A 17743-nucleotide genomic window follows, 5' to 3' on the forward strand; every position below is an offset into this window, starting at 1 on the left:
CTAAGCATTTTACAGAGTCAGCATATTGCCCCCAACAATCTGAGTCCTCATTTTACCGACCTCGGAAGAATGGAAGGCTGAGTCAACCCTTGAGCCTGGTGAGATTCGAACTGCCAAATTTCAGGCAGCAGAAGCAGCCTGCAGTACTGCATTCTAACCATTGCGCCACCATGGCTCATTATACTTTCAGATTTGCAGGTTTCAAATGGTTGTATTTCCTGGTCTGTTCTACCTAGTAAGTCTGACAAACAGTTTAATGACGTGTTGCAAGAAAAATCCATCTACTGAACTTTACTTCCTCTAAAAGGATTCCCAAAGCAGTTGGTAAGATCAGTTTGGATGTACAATACACATGTGGATAAGCAAAGCAGAAATATACGCAGAGAGTAAAGACAGCAAGATATAGGGTTTTTAATACCATATTGTACTGCTGGGGTGGAGAGACTGGCAGGAGGACTTGGGGACAGGAGCTTGGAGAGTACTGAACTGGCTGCGGAGAGGACTGCAATGCTGGGACCGGCTAAGAGATGAGCAGGAAGGGAGAAAGGAAGGGAAGAAACAGGCATGAGAAAAGGGTGGGGGAAAAGAAGAGGAGAAAAGGTAGAAGGAGGTTAGTAACTATATATACATACTGATAAGCAATTTAAGAGTTCCAATAGCAACTGAGCTATTCCCACACCCACCTCCCCATCCATTTTAAAAAGAGAGAGAGGGAAAGAAATGGGTGTTCTGGAAAATATTTGCTCAGAGGAAAAGGACAGGAGGAGTTGCATGGTCTCTGGGGAACCTGAGATTATATACATATGGATTTTTTTCCCCATTTTCCCGCAAGGCAAATATCCCAGCAGAAGCAAGTGTGCATACGTCCATCCAACCTCATAAAAAATAATGACTACCAGGTTCTTGAAACACTGCGGAGTTCAGGAAGCATGCTTCTCAACCTAGATTTTAGACCATCTTCCCGATTCTTTGCAAAGGAAAGCTTTGCAAAGGAAAAAAGTAGTAGTTTCAACTCCAACCAGAGCAATGGTTTATTTATTTCTACATGGGAATTTTCACACAATCTGCAATTCTACAACAGCCCACTAGGCTGGAACACATACATTTAAAGCAACTCAGAATAAATGAAAGCTTACTTATTCAAAATACTTGTTCTGTTCTTTTTCTCCCCGTCAGAAAGCAAAAGGGGATAAATGTCATTGGATGGTCTAGAGCAGAGGTATCAAACTCGGGTCACCACAGCGGCTTCACGTGACATACTGCGATTTCCCCCACCCCCTTTGCTAAACCAGGCATGGGCGTGGCCAGCTTGTGACGCATCTGGGCCACGGGCCGCGAGTTTGACAACCCTGATCTAGAGGGATGCAATTGATAAAATTATTTTGAGGATGTCTCCATGGGCTTTTAGAAAATTATCAAAAGGTCTGTACATTCTAACAAACCAGGAAAGTAAACAAAAGGGTTTACCCTAATCTAGGCATCCTCTGGATGGATGTACTTCAATTTTCAAAATTGTCAGCATCAGTGATGCTGGCTGGAGGGTTTAACAAGTTGAAGTCAATACATCCAAAAATTGTTCAGATAAGGGAAAGCTGAAGCCCTCCCATAGATTTAAATATATATATATTGCTTTGGGTTCTTTTTCTGAGAGAGATGAACGACTGGCCCAATCTCGCCTAGCTGGCTTTCCTGCCCAACTACATAACATCATCTGTCTTAGTGAGTGTAAGGTTTGCTCTCTTTTTATAAACAGTAGCTTCCCCTGCAAATATTGGTATTGGTGTGTGTGTGTGTGTGTGTGTGTGTGTGTGTGTGTGTGTGTGTGTTTCTCTGTTTCTTTTGGTAGTTCTTTGATTACTGTATACTTTCCTACTTGTTTGCTTGCTTGATTAGGGTATTGTTTTCTGCTTTGTCTGATGTTAATTCCTACTTATCTGGATGTTGGCTGCTGGAGAGGATGTGTTCTGGTATTTTGGTTTCGTTATTAGCTTTTTTATTGTCACTTTTGACTGGTGTTTAAATGTGGTTTATCTCTATGTGTCTACTGATGGCTGATCTGTCAGAGTGCCAAACCTCTAGGAATTTGCTAGTGTTTTTTTAGCTTGGCCTAGGATATTCAGAGCTGGTTGACTCTGTCCACGTGTGGTAAAACTAAGAGGTTCCCATTGTATCTTTTGACTTGCTGGTGTTGGTGTTCATGACTGCACCCTGCTAGTCTTCTGTCTGTCTGCCCAACATAATGTTGGACTCCTTATACTCTCTCTACTCCTGTTTTATCTTCTTGGGCTAGCGGGTTGTTTGGTTTGCTTAAAATATTCTGACGTGCCATAGTTGATTTGTGTTCTATGATGATAGTGTGTGATGTTGGTTGTTTCTGAGATGTTTTTGATGTATGGAAGTATTATCCTTTTCATAGCTTGTGTTGGTTGTGTTGTAGTGGATTGAGTGGTCACTTTACTTGCATGGATTCTTTTGTTAGTTGTGGGTCTTTGCCTGGAAAGACTGCTATGACATCAAATGAAACAATGATCTCATTTTCTCCTATTAGGTCTTTGCTTTTCTGCAAGTATTATAGTGGGAAGATAGACTATCTCCGTGAGATATACAAGCTTCTTTGTAAGTTTTTAACTGTATTGTACGTTGGAGTAGCGACACTACTGGATGAAGATGTATATCGGGACTTGGGGCATCCACAGAAGTTTGGGGTGATGGGTTCACTACTTTTCATCTGACCTTCCTTGCTTGGGTCATTAAGGGATTTCTTGCTCAGGTTGCCTAGTTGTCTAGTTTCTGCATTGACTTGGTGTTTATGGGATGCAGTAGGAATCAAGTGGAAAGGTCAAAGACAGAACCATCCTAACAGTATCTGATATACGCTTCTTCCTTTAGTAGAAGCACTCAGGGTTGTGACTCCTAAGCTGGAATAATGGCTCGAACAGATGCCAGGAGCAACATCAGAGCTAATAAAGGAGAATATCTGTAGCTCAAAGTTGAAATGAAGAGTCCTTGATGCTCTTTGAGCTTGGTTGTTTTCTTGCAGACGTTTCATTACCCAAACTAGGTAACATCATCAGTGCAAGGGCTAGCACCGATGATCCAAAGGTTCTTTTTCAAAAGGCAACTGGACTTTCTTTGTTTTCCCTTGAAGGCATTTCATTTCTTGTCCAAGAAGCTTCTTCAGTTCTGATTGAATGGTGGAGAATGGAAGGAGTTGAGTTCCTTGCAATCTCTCTGAGAGCCGCTCAGGCCACTTGGAGGTTTATCTTTGTCCTCAGGGTCACCTGAATAGTGCAAGTAGATGTGGAACTTTCTTGGAATTGCTGAAAGGACTGGGTTGTAAAGAGGAGATAGGTGGCATTGAATCCCTTCCCCTCTGTTGAGAGAGGGCTGTTCAAATTTAACATCGATGGCCCTTTTGACTTCTCTTTTAAACCAACAGTCCTCTTCTGTCCAAAATGTGAACTTGTGTGGAATGTGGCTGTCTTCAAAAGAGAGAACTTTGTCTTTCAAATTCAGATGGGCTGCTGAATCTTGTGTTGATAGGTGTGTTCCTTCCCTTCACCACCATTCGGTCAGAACTGAACAAAATTCTCAGATGAAAGCGAAACATCTTCAAGGAAAAACAAAGAAAGTCCAGTTGCCTTTTGAAAAAGAACCCTTGGGACAACCATGACCTGGACGACTGAGAATCTCCACAGACACTCAGCACTGATGATATTACCCAATTTGGGTAATGGAACGTCTGAAAGAAAACAATGAAGCTCAGAGAGCACCAAGGACCCTCTCAACCTCGGAGCTGTGCAGAGCAACAATTAGAAGAGTGTAGTGCAAGATATGCACAGAAGCCTCAAACGCCAATAGGGCTCTGGCAGAGGACCTGAGATTGAGGAAGACACTCATGGGCCAAGAAAGGATTTAAAAAAAAACAATGTAGGATAAAATATACTACCAGTAATTTACTGTATGTTCAAAGAAAAAGAAACCTTTGGATTACAATTCTTCATCTAGAGCAGAACCAGGTATGCAGCAATGAGTTTCACATTTTGTTACCACTGGTTCTCCACGCTTTCCACATGCGCCTGCTTCACAGGCACAAGTGCCCCTTCCACACATGCGCCCGGCCTTCCATGCATGTGCTTTGCTCACATGTGTGCCTTCTGTGCATGCACCCAGCCTCAAAAACGTGCCTAAATAGGACAGCATAGAGCTGGGGCTGGTGGGCTGGCCCACCCGCCATTTCCACTGTTGGTTCAGGCGAACTGGTCCAAACCAACTGAATACCACCTTTGCAGGAATGTATCCGTAATGTAAAGTTCCTTTCCATGAATTTGCACTTGGCTTTAGTTAATGGCCTTCAAATCCCGGATACCTGAGGTCTGCTCTCTCCCATGCTACTGCTGAAGAGACACAGCCCATTAAAAGGAAAAGGGGGGAAAAAACAGAGGCAAAGGGGGTGCCTAGAAGGGAGAAAACCGTTTCCATTTTTTTTTTCTTATAAAATATGGTATCTGTCTGGCCAGCTCAATCTGACAAAATTGGTACGCTCCAGGTCCCATCAATTAAACAATGCCATCTCTTGAGACCATAGAAATACACAACTGCTGTATAGCCGCACCTGCTTTCTGGAATGAGGTTCCTACTAAGATTCAAATGGTCCTCACCAGTGGTGGGTTCTGGATCCCGTTGCAACCGGTACAGTGCAACGGGGCTTGGCGTCTACCAAATGAATGCGCGCAGCACGCACATGTCCTTACCTCCTGCAGCGCTCCGTGACGCCTCTGCAATGCTCCAGCTGCTCGGCGGAGCATTGTGCAGGTGTCATATGCTCCGTGCACGGAAGCGCCGAAGAGCTCAAATACAGGTAAGGAGGGCGGATGGGCCCTTCGGAGCACCATACTGGAATGGTGCCCAGTGCTCCCGGCAGGCACCGGTATGCCTGTACCAGGGTGTACCGCCTGCAACCCACCACTGGTCCCAACCCCATTTGCATTTTGAAGGACTCTGAAAACTGGGCTCTTCATGCAGGTCTTTGGCAAGGATGACCGATGCCTCTTTCTTTCTTTCTTTCTTTCTTTCTTTCTTTCTTTCTTTCTTTCTTTCTTTCTTTCTTTCTTTCTTTCTTTCTTTCTTTCTTTCAACTTGTTGCCATTCGAGTTTGTTTCCTTTGCCATCTCTGCTTTTTTTGTTTTGCATCAGTTCTGTTTTTCTATTGTCCCTTGTTTTTAAATGTTTTGAACCATCCGGAATCGCTGTGAGTCCGGTGGCAGATACATTTTAATCAGCACCTTCACCTGGACTAAACTGGTAAGTATATGCCTGGGTCCTGCAAGCCATACACGTATTCTACAATGAGTCATGCATTGTTTCTGTGCGGCAAAATAAACTCAGCAGGGTGAGGTATCAGGGCAGGAGTCGTCCATGATAACACGACTTGACAATCCTCCTCTTGATCTAGCTTGCAGCCGAAGAGGTATGGAGGCATTTATCAGCACCTATTTAGAGCAGCTGTGCTTTTTCTTGAGCATGCATGTGGCTACATGCCCTCAAGAAATATAAGTGGTACCACCAAGATGCAACCAAGGATCAAGGATGAGCAGGCTCCTTAACTCAAACCCTTATTTTCTACCATGCAACTCAGAAAAGGAAGTGCTGGCCGACACAGTCTGAACACTCATGCCTGATCTGAAGCACCTTTATTGCTTCAGACCATCTACCCAGCGCGTCCCTAATGAAGAATCTAAAGCATTAATGTGCCTATTCTTCGTATTTCTATTGATCCATCCTGAAAATTTCCTTGAGAGGGCAAGTTCTTCACTGTATTTCACTACATCTTGAAGGATCCAACTAAAAAATAACAAAAAGCAAAACAAAACCAAAAAACAGAAGAATAGAAGAGTTGGAAGGGACCTTGGAGGTCTTCTAGTCCAACCCCCTGCTCAGGCAGGAAACCCTATACCGTTTCAGACAAATGGTTGTCCAATCTTTTCTTAAAAACTTCCAGTGGCAAGTTGTTCCGCTGACTAATTGTACTGTCAGGAAATTTCTCCTTAGTTCTATGTTGCTTCTCTCCTTGATTAGTTTCCACCACTGTTTGAAAAGGAAGGTAAGTACAGAATGTGTGCACCTCTGCTCTGTCCCTATCAAATATAGACGTTAGAGAACTTAAGCCTTGTTTAGAAAAAAAAAATCTCCCACTCGAATGTTTGAGGGTCACCTCAGAATATACCTGACAGGAAGCCAGGCATGTCCCAATTTTGTGCTGCAATCAAAGCAGAAGGCGGGCCGTCTAAAGGGGACAGCGCACAAGGTCATAAATATTATTCAAGCTTCGTATAAACATCTGCGAGTGCCCCACTGGCCACCACTTCCTCAGTAAGGAGCCACAAGGAAGAGCTCACCACACAGTGGTAAGATTGAATAATGACTCACCTGTGATATGATGTGATTAGTCATTGCTGGCTGTTGCTGCGGTGTGGGTGGAAGCGGCTGCTGCTGCAGTTGCTGAGCGGCACACGGCAAGAGGCTTCGGCCAGGCTGTGCAGAGGAGACTTGACTGCAGGCTTCAGGAGTACTTAGAGAGAGACCTTCGTTTAAAAAAAACAAAAACAAAATGGCATGGGTAGGTGAGAGCAAAGAATCGGCTTTATTTCCTGAAAGGAGTGGTGCCAGGAGTCAACAGTGCCTAGAGAAAGAAAAACCACAGGATTCCAAATCCTAGACTGTATGCAGAAATGTGCCCTTCTTTTAGTGCTCTCTGAGCTTGCTTGTTTTCTTGCAGATAATTCATTACCCAAACTAGGTATCATCATCAGCCGTTGGTATCTCTAACAGAACACCAAGGACGCCTCATTTCAACCCTGAGCTGCAGATAGTTTCCTTTATTGATAGAAATGTGTCTGAACGTACTCCATTTCTACTCAAACCTTCCTGTGATTAGTTTACCTGGTCCAGGTCCGAGCTGAGATATTCTATGGATGCATGCTCAGCCCTTTAGCTTCACTGAAACCTTTGTGATAAGTTCAGGTTTTACTGATTTTGATACATCCTTCTGGGCATCTCTGAGGGGTCTAAAAAAATATAGCTCCATGGCAAATTCATGATAGGAAAAGGGAAATTGTGCAATCTTCCATCACTGAAGCATCTCTTTGAGGGGTACCAGAAATGATCTGATCATGAAACAGCCTCTTGAAATACTTCTGATTTTTTCCATTGACCACAATACAATTTTATTACCACTACACTTGACATGTTGAGGATAGAATGGGATGTTCCAAGGACAGAATGTTTTAACCTTGAAATGATTAAAAATAACATCCTGTATAATCCTATCTCAGACTGAAAAGGCTACTGTGAATGACATCCAACCAGCAAATCTTATTTTATGTTATAGTAATGCAAGCAAAGCTGAATGAGGACCACGTTTCTAGCTTCCTCAGAAATCTTTGAAAATATTTGGGGTTTTCTTTGAGCCTCTCCCCTCCCCCCCCCCTCACTCATATACACACACCTCTCTCTACTACTATATTTAAAAACTGTCCTCTTGGTAACAGTAAGTACCTTTACACCAAAAATAGAGATTTCCAATTAGGAAGAAATGGCTTCCAAATAAATGTAAGACAGAAGATGAAAAACAACATGTGAGCAAGCCATTCCTATGTATACCATACATCCTAGTCAAAGAATCTGGTAAAATTAGAAATAATTTTTATACTAAGTGCAAAGATGATGCTTTATCGGATGCTAGCCGTAATTATTTCCATGTATTCACAGAGTTCTAGATTTGCATCAGTTTCACTTAGTGTTACACTCTATCTCCAGAAGGTCAAAGGCCAGTGTGGTCAACAGAGCACAGGGGCTACGGAGTGTAGGGCCCAAAAAGGCAGAGATGGGAGTGGGGGGAATGGCAAATGGGGGGATTGAAGTGCCCCTGAAGTCATACGTTTGGGCAGGCTACTAAGGGCCTAAATTTCGATCACATGACCGTGGGAGCTCTGCGATGGCTGCAACAAGGACTGGGTATATGTACCATTCATTCAATGTAGCCATAATTTTAAAGTAAATTTTCAATTTAAAAGCTGGGGAAAATTTAAGTCTCTTAGAACGCTGATTCTGCCTGCAACCAAGATACGGTGCCATCCCACATGTGGTTAATAACTATCCTTGACAGAGTATGAGACAGTCCAAATCTACACAGTAGGCCTCAAGGATAAAGTTGGGATTCCAAATCTTATACAATCGAATCAAATATTTGCCTCGGTAAGGGCAAAAAAACTAGGATCTGATTATTTTCTCATCCTATTCTGTATCCCTTCCTCTGGGTTAACTCCAAAATGAGCCCTTTTTTAAAAAATCTCTGCCAAACTTAATATTCTAAACAAATTCGCCTCCCTTCAAAAGCCCCTCTTTCTTTTCCCTGTGCAGGGAAGGCTTTCAAAGTTCCGTTTCTGACCATAATTACAGTGGCATTTGAGCAACAGCAGGCAATGACTAGTTTTTACTCCCACAGGCATTCTTGCAAGGGACAGAATTATCATCACCACTTCCCCTGATGAAAGGATTCAAAGGATTCAGGAAATATATTACATTTATTTACTTTTAGTTAAGAGCCAACAACCAATACCACACGGATCTCAATCCACCATACTCTGGAACTTCCTTTGCATAATAGCACTAGTACTTAGACTTATATACCGCTTCACAGTGCTTTACAGCCCTCTCTAAGCGGTTTACAGAGTCAGCATATTGTCCCCCAACAATCTGGGTCCTCATTTTACCCACCTCGGAAGGATGGAAAGTTGAGTCAACTTTGAGCCTGGTGAGATTTGATCTGCCAAACTGCAGGCAGCCGGCAGTCAGCAGAAGTAGCCTGCAGTACTGCATTCTAACCACTGCACCACAGCAGTTTTACTTTGATATGGGATATATGATGATATATGATGATATGATATATGATGATATATATGACAATGATGGCGAACCTTTTCTGCACCAAGTTCCGAAAAGGCACTGTGTGCGCACACTCATCAGGGACACACCCAGTGGTGGGTTGCTCCCTGTTGAGCTGACCTGGTAGTAGCGCAGAAGTGTTGGGCGTGTGCGCAAGTGCACCTGAACCGATAGTAAAAATATTTGCAACCCACCAACCCCCCAGAAGAGAAGCTGCCAAGTGGGCATGTGCGTGTGCTGGAAACTAGAAGTTCATTTTCCGACGCGCGCATGCCCACTTGGCAATCTTTCTTTTGGGGCACACGCGGTGCCTTTTCGGCATGTGCACTGGCCAGCTTGTCTTCCAATTACTGGCGCACATGCTCACATGACGATCAGCTGGCCGACACGCATGCTCACAAGGGAAACCGGAAGACCCACTCTTCTGGTTTCTGACACTGTTGTACGCGTAAAAAACAGCTGATCATCGCATGTGCGCCAGAAACTCAGAAGAGGATCCGGCAATGCTGCGCCTGCCAGCCAACATGGTTCTGCATGCCACTTCAGGCACGCGTGCCATAGGTTCGCCATCACAGATACATGATATGATATAACTGCTCTTTGTTATAACACTGAATGGTACCCACATTAGGAATTCACCTGTACAAGCTGACTGCTCTAGGGCCCAAGCATAACGCCACACTTCTTTGATTTTTCCCAGAAAGTCTCTGTATAATTAAAGGGCTGATGCATGTGTGATAGAGAATGTAAGTTTTTAATAGGTGATTCTGAGACAACTCTTTAGGATTCTTGTGGTACATATTCTTGTGATATTTGTGCATTGTGATTTAAAGTGCACATGCAATAAATAATCCAAAACAACTTTGTATGAAGCTGCTTTAGCCTTCCCATTTGTTATATGTCATATTTAGTTAACTATTCCGATTAACCACCAAAGGACACAGAATGATGCTGTTATCACCTATTATAAAATGACTCAGCATGTTCTTGCCAATAAATTGCTTTCCTTCACCATAGGTGGTTCCTATTCTTTTCATGTATGACATATGTAATTGGGAAAAAAAAAAACCAGAACACAAGGTTAAAATAAAATAAATGGAAAAATAACTTGACATTTTGCTTTATATTTTACTCATATTGCTAGTATTTGGACCTCGGATACCTGTCAGCCTCTTGCTATTAAAGAAGATTCTACATCAATGATTTTAAAAAATGTCAAACTAAAAACCCCTTTCTAAAGGCAGTGCTGCATTTGCTGAAAATAAGTGGCCTTAAGGAATGGTTGCTATGCAAAAAGAAAAGTATAACTAAGTAGACTTCTGTTGCAGGAACATTCAACCAAACCCACCATCTAGTCTTCTTTAAAAACACATGAAGGATTCGCCTGACACAGTCTCTGGTTAAAATGTTTGAAGGACAGAGAGAAAGAGGACCGAGCTTTAACTCGTTGGCTTAAGAAAACCATAGATTTGCATGTAGGTATGCCATAAGCATCTGTACAAGAATCTACACGATTCTTCTTTTGTAAGTTTCTCAGGGGTTGCTCCTAAGGAAGGAAGCTTTTTTTCATATATTTGCATACCCAACATCAAGAATCTGAATAATCAACAGTTTCTGCACCGAGGAGGGGTGGCTGGAAAATAACATAAATACTGTAGTTCTCTCCAGTTCTGTGACTGAAAGAAACATGATCTCCTTGATTATCAATCCAGGAAGCTTACAAATGAAATGTGTTTTATCTGCACCTTACTGACTGATGGGACTGTACTCCAAAACTTTGGATGTTTACTGGTTGAGAAGTGCCTGAGGGGCCAGGAGAAAGAATTGGTGGCAGGGAAGAGGTTACGTAGTACGACTACCCAATAAGAAAAATGCTGGCAATGAAGAGGCATGAAGAAAAAGCGACATAATCAGAAACAGGACTAGAATTATAACCTCCGGGAACCCCGTTGGGTCTGAAATGCCAACCCAGACACAGAAATTCCCTTTTTGCTCTAATTATGCACTCAAACTCCTACGTTGGGGAGTAGGTAGCACCATCCAAATTGTATTCTGTATCACTCAGGTCTGTGTCTTATTATGTTACTACTCCAAAATAAGTCCAGCATGAAGGGAAATCCAAGCTGTGTGATCAAAATACGGCACATCCAATACATTTAATTATACATCTCTTTGATAATACTTTACAAAATAGTACTTTTGTGAGGGCAGAAATAACTACTTGCTTAAAGCCACCCCATGAATTTGCATTCGAGACTTCCTATCCCACAGCTCCTGCCTTCGGTCACATTCCCACACAAGTTCTTAGTGTTCTTAAGAACTTTTCATTGCATAATATATTCATGTACCAGCTGCCATGCAGCACTCCTCCACCAGTCTCTCTTCACATGGGAATAATGTGACAAGGAATAATGGAAGCAGGAAAGGGATGAAACTTAGTTATTTGTCAGTTAATGATGGCCGAATAATTCAAAGTAACCAATGGAGATAAAACTAAAGGACCAACATAAAAAGGAGCAGCATTCATTGTGCATTTTTATTACAGTTTTTGTACAAATGAGATAAAAGAAATAAAAAAATCTGAGAATATGAATCACTAAATCACCCAGCAACAGTCTATTCTTGGTGCTTTAGTTGTGAACCACACTGATTATTGCGTGCCTGCCTTGATGCTTTCTTCTGTCACTTAAAAAGCTATGCACATGGCTTAAAAATGGGTGTCATACAGCTAGATGCCAAAGACAAAACAAAAATGCCAACATTCTTTGATGCAAAGACCAACTTTTCATGCATCTGCACAACCAGATGGGTGACAGGATTTTTCTCCAACACCATGCTATGAAGGCAGGGGAGCATGTTCGTAAACAAGTACGCCAAAAGGAAAATGCGGGCAAAAGAAATAAACAAAGGGATATCAGTGCCTGCCCTTGAAGTAAACAGGGTGAGTAGATGGATGGTTAAATATGAGTCATCCCAAGTGCTGTAGGACAACAGTGGAGAGAGGAGACACAATGTTACTTTGTGCCACCCTCTCTATTGACACATCCTTATTTCTAAAGGTAAGAGGATGCTTTAGTACATCTGTAAATGCATCATCCATCCCACATATTAATACTGCATCATCCACCCCACTACATAATGCTGCAGAGTGGTGGAAGAGAATCTTGGAAGTGCATGTCCTTTCACCTGGACAGGAAAGAAATAACAGTATGCTGACTTACCCATAGAAATAGCAAGTACCAACAAAGATGCTGATGATGGTTAAATAGGATTGAAGGAACTTTTCCATGTACCATTTCTCCTTCAGAACTGCATTTAATGTTAACCAATGTTTCCCAGCCTGCTATCTTGTTCATGTTTCAGATTACAAGCTGATCATCTCAATTGTTGACATGCTAGGTAGGCGAAATCACATTTCCTAGTCTTGTTTACCTGATGTAAGAGATGTAAAGTACATCTTTCCCAATGATTTTTTTCAAGAGCCACCATCATTTTGGGTTGCATATATGAGAGCTTATCAGTTTTTCTTATGATATGTTTCTAGCTGGGGGTGTCTATGGAGATTCTCAGTCATCCAGGACATGGTTATCCCAAAGGTGCTTTTTCAAGAGGCAACTGCACTTTCTGATTTTTCTTTGCAGACATTTCGCTTCTCATCCAAGAAGCTTCTTCAGCTCTGACTACAAAGCTGTCCAATAGGAGCTGTCTGCAAGGAGTATAAATCCTTCCATTCCCCACCATCCAGCCAGAACTGAAGAAGCTTCTTGGATGAGAAGCGAAATGTCTTCAAAGAAAAACCAGACTGTCCACTTGCCTCTTGAAAAAGCACCGTTGGGTCTACAGTTTTTTACTGAATTACCTGCCAATTAGATAAAGAAGTCTCAGAATGAAATTACAGCATTCTGAAGGGGGAATTTTTTTTGTATCCAAAAGTATTAGACAAAGCTTATTTCTGCACACCGTTCTCATTGGTGGTTATCACGCAACAGGACTTTGTGGTGTCAGCAGCCATCAGGGTTGAAACCTGTACCAGATTGGCATGGTATGACCTATAAACAGCTCAAGGGGAAAAGCGAAGACTGAGCATTATCCCTGCAGGCTGCTTTTCAATGTGAACGTTCTTTAAAGCTGACACAACACTAACAAGGGGCTTCATGAAACCCAACAAATTAGGGCTCAAAAATAAAATCTTCTTGCGTTTAAAGCAGTTCTAACTGGACTAAAAAGACAGAAGGTATTTTTTCTCAAGATGGGCCAGCGTTGTAGATAAGATCCAGGTCCAGGCTGCACTTAACAGGCAGAGATTGACTTTTTCAAAACATCTTGATCATCTCTGGAATGGGACAAAATCCTTGATACCAGCTGTTGCTGGCTCCGTTTCTGAAAAGTGACATTCCTGCTATCTAGAGCAAATGTTTCAGGGTGGGTTTCTAGCTGCCTCCTTTTGATTTCTATAGTGTGTTTTTTTAAAAAAATATTTTTATTAAACCGTTTTTTCCCTTTTTTAAAAAACACAAATATCATCTTTACAACACATTGTTAAGCCTCCATTATACTCTTTTTATCCGTACATATATACCTTTACATACATACATGTCTATTTTTACACATTTTTCATCTACCCATATAGTTATTTATACTTATATTTCTTCTATACATATTACTCTTTCCATGTACTTATTTCTATAGAATATATATCCTTCTATGTAAATATATTTCTCTTATAACTCTTATTCTGAACTATTTTATATACAATCTATCTTACATTTTCCCCCTCTTGTTAATTATGTGGTTTTATGATTGTTTTCTAATTTCTTAATCTTTTTTCCCTCTAATGCTTTCTTATTCTTTGCATCTTTCTATAGTGTTAAGCAATGCCAATGCATAAGAAGTGGGCTGGGACTCACTTAAAGGGAGGCAGAGTGGATTTACTCCCAAGCTGTATTCATCACAAACTTAGAATCTCTTTTTACTTGAAAAGGGGCAAATGAAGAAGGAAGAGATACCTGGCCTGGCAGTCCTGTTGGCACCATTCCCTTTGCCAATGCCGCCAATGCTGTCTCCTCGGGTCAAGATGGAAATGCCACTGAAACTGCTGGCTTTGGTGACCGGAGGCCGCAGGTTGCGCGTCGAGCCATCGGAGTCGGTGCTACTCCACGGCCGGGGCTCCAGGGACTTCATATCACTCTCCGTGCTGCTCTGGCGGCTGCCTGAAGCCCGGCTGAGCCCATCTCGGTTACCCCTGCATATCAGGGATGGCAACGGTTAAAGTCATCGTGGACCAGTAAAAGGCACAGCATGTCTCAACATTCAAGATGTCAATGCTTTGGTATTGGAACAGCAGACAAATGAGCACAGGTAGCTAACACTGAAAAGGAGCCAGCTCAAAGCTACTGGCTTTCAAACAGACTGACGTGTAGTCAGATGGACTTTACAGGCTGCTCCTGGAGAAATAGACAGAATGGTCAGCGTCACAATATTTGGTGACAATCTAAGTCAAAACTGCCCTGCAGATGCACTCAAAACCCAAGTGCTCTAACCAAAAATGCAGGATGAGTTCAAGCATGCCCTGTGCCCTGGCATCAGAATTCGGATATTCCCTCCTAACTCAGGTAGCAGGTATTTCCAGCAGTCTGTTTAATTTAAACAGTGTTAACTATTTGGTGAGTAAACTGCCGCATCGGCATCGCGAAATGTTTTGTGCTAGAGATTGGAATGTTTCCCCACGTAGCATGGACCTGTAACAGCTCCTTACAAACACTGTCAAAATACCTCAGGGCTCAAAGCACAGAATCTGCACTGCATCACTAAACAAGAGCCAAACTGGTGAGAAATGGGAGCATAGCTGGAAGAAAAGTGTGAAAATACGGCAGTCTAGTTCGTATGTGCAAGGGTACAAATGAAAAACAAGATTGTTCCTAAATTTCAGGACAGAACTAGACAGGATAATAGGAGGACGTTTATTAAAATTACAGGGAGTTATATAACATCGCGGACAGCAGAAATGCTTAAGTCTCCAAGAACACCGTTCAACGACAATTCCCTAAGAAAAACAATTCAGAAGTAAGTCGGGAAGGACAATCAAAGTATTTAATACTGAAAGTCATTTAGGAAAACTTTAATTGGCTGAAAGGACTATTCATGCTTGCCCAGACTGAGATTATATTAGAATTCACAAGCTTGAAACTTAAATATACATAGCCAACACCATGTTGTATCTCAAGGCTTTATACAAGTCTTTCGGGTTCAGACTTCATGTTTACAATCCCTGGGAATAGAACATAACTGTTTTAAACCGTTACTTTAAAAAGATTTGATTTTGTTGCATCTGAAAGAGCTCTTAAAGGATATTCATTTAAACAGCACCGAGTTTGTAGACAAAGAGTTACATATTCACAATCTTCCCCCCTTCATTTTCTCTAGGTGGATACCTTATTATTGAAGATGATCAATGCAGACTGCTCTTATTAAAGTATACCAAAGCACTCCACACAATTTAACTGCTTGTTTTCCCAAGATAGCAAAAGCAACATCAATAGATGAGTTACATGCTAAAGGTAACCATGGAAAAAGAGTAACACAAGAGAAGAATGAAGAATTCCTTGATCCTGCTCCTATTTACACATTTACTTCAAGACAGTAGAAAATTACTGCATAAGCTTTGGCATCACAATTTAGGATTTACAAGGTTCTTTTCTCTTATATTCTTAAAAAGGAACTTTAGAAAAGGTAATTAGGATTTGGTCCAATGTATCTTGGGACATTGCAAATTCATCCAATGAATATCAGCTTTTAGACTTGACATTTTCCAAAGATTTCTGTTCTATTCAAGCTGAGGAATCATGGAGATATTATACTTTTATTTAAAACTTTGAAATATTTGGTAAATATCTTTGGTACGGTACAAAGAACTCCAATAGCTGTTGGCATTATAATTGATTTTTTTCCTCCCAAAGTCCTTCAACTTTAAATTACAAATCTCAGTATTTTTTCCATTTGATTTTCATCAATTTATTTATGTCCTAATATTTCAACATCTATGAACATTACCCCACCCCACCCCCACCAAATAGCAGTACTGCCTAGTGTGTTTTCAAGTGACTTTTCTTCTATATTTTAAAACCCAAGATTCTGACTTCATTTTCTTTTTCACGTGTATGGTGCCAGTTGCCTTTTTTTTAACAGTAAAGCCAAGTTTTCTACATACATTTCAAAGAATAATTTTTCTAGCAATTTCATGGCATTGGTAATACACTCTGGGCAATTTTACTGCAACAGCTAATGAGATGATCCATATGTTCATCTTTGATCTTACGTAGTTGGTATTTGCTGTAATTTAAAATATGTCCAATTTTGGCTTTGATGTTTCCTAGCCTGTTGTACTGCCATGATGGTTGTTCTGTACTTTTTCTTTGAAAGAATTCCAGCTTTTAGCTGCAGCCAAGTCAAATATTGATGTGATTTCCTCTTCAGTGTCATGCATATATTGACTATGGAGAAATTTAGATTTTCTGGCATTAAATTAGTTTTCAGTGCTTCGTATTTTCAATCTTTTTATGATTTTTGTTCTTGTTGATCCTTAGGGGTTGTTTTGTGTGTGTGTGTGTGTGTGTGTGCTGCTGCTGCTGCTATCCTCAACCTGCACTTGAGCTATTTTAATGAAGAGGCTGAAGGGAGCAACCTGAGGCTGAATCTTAACAAAATAGAAGTTGTTATTGACATATTCAGCCAGGTGAATGGTACTCATAAAATGAACTTTTTTACTGAAAAGGTAACGTGTGTGTATGTGTGTATGTATTCTAGGTGGTTTTGCTCTCGTTTTCATAGTTTGTATGGTGCTCCTTCATCCAGCACTATCAGTAGAGCTCAATTGACCTTACTTGCTTTCGCTACTAAGCAGACTCTAAACTTCAAAGGTTCTAAAATTATAATCATACATATTTACCCAAGATACTTTGCCAAGGTTCTGCCGGCCTGAGCACCAGATGATCCCAAGACGGAAGGCCTTCTCATAATGGCATCCTGACAAATATAAAGCCCTGAAACCATTCCTGAGGACTTGGGGTATCACGAGAAGTCACCTGTGTTTCTTAAATAAGTTGCAGCAATCTGGATCACTGGGCTTTTAAAGCATCTGCAGATTTTGCTAGTTTAGTTTCAACATTTCTAAATGTATGGCTGTTTTACAAATGTATGGCTTTGGGTCTAATTTGATATTTATTTTCTACACTTCTCCAGTGTACCATATTTTTCGGAGTATAAGATGCACCAAAATTTTGAAGAAGTAAATCAAAAAAAAAGTTTTTGCACTCTGCAGGCCTCCCAAGCCCTCTGCACGCCCCATTTTTTGTGAAAAGCGAGGCATGCAGAGAGTTTGAGAGGCCTGCAAAGTGCTCCTGGGCGTTGCGGGGGGGAGGGGGGGCAAAAATGAGCAAAAAACCAGCCTGTTTTTCGCTCATTTTTGCCCTCCCCAGCCCCCAGGAGCACTTTGCAGGCCTCCCAAACCCTCTGACCATCCATTTTTAGGAAGTGGGCGGAGTTTCGGTAGACCAAAAATGCTGTATTCGGTGTATAAGATGCACCCAGATTTTCACCCTCTTTGGGGGCGGGGAGGTGTGTCTTATACTCTGAAAAATATGGTAAGTTGCTACAATGCTTGGGTTCCTGGATAGCATGTCGATGCGGAGAACTGGATCCCTCCCTTTCCATGGCACTTCTGAGAGGAATAGGAGTGGTCTGTGAGTGTATAGAGAGACTTCAAGAATCCCCTCCCCCCATTAGCCTTTCCCTTCACTTA

At 41.5% G+C, this 17743-nt stretch overlaps 1 protein-coding gene across 7 annotated transcripts in view; it reads right to left on the bottom strand.

The window, feature by feature from the left end:
• R3HDM2 (R3H domain containing 2) overlaps positions 1–17743 on the bottom strand; it is a 199947-nt gene that overhangs the window by 37056 nt on the left and 145148 nt on the right. For 5 of the 7 annotated variants that reach the window (XM_081934635.1, XM_081934637.1, XM_081934633.1 and 2 more), the window contains 3 exons: positions 13953–14188; positions 6430–6584; positions 419–520 (listed from right to left, as the gene is read on the bottom strand). In XM_081934635.1, coding sequence (XP_081790761.1) covers positions 419–520; positions 6430–6584; positions 13953–14188 — 493 coding nt within the window. The remainder of the gene's footprint in view (positions 1–418; positions 521–6429; positions 6585–13952; positions 14189–17743) is intronic. The other 2 variants (XM_081934639.1, XM_081934638.1) reach the window with 1 other exon arrangement.

The sequence above is a fragment of the Natrix helvetica genome (genome assembly GCF_964273705.1).
Source record: "Natrix helvetica genome assembly, chromosome: 1".
NCBI lineage: Eukaryota > Metazoa > Chordata > Lepidosauria > Squamata > Natricidae > Natrix > Natrix helvetica.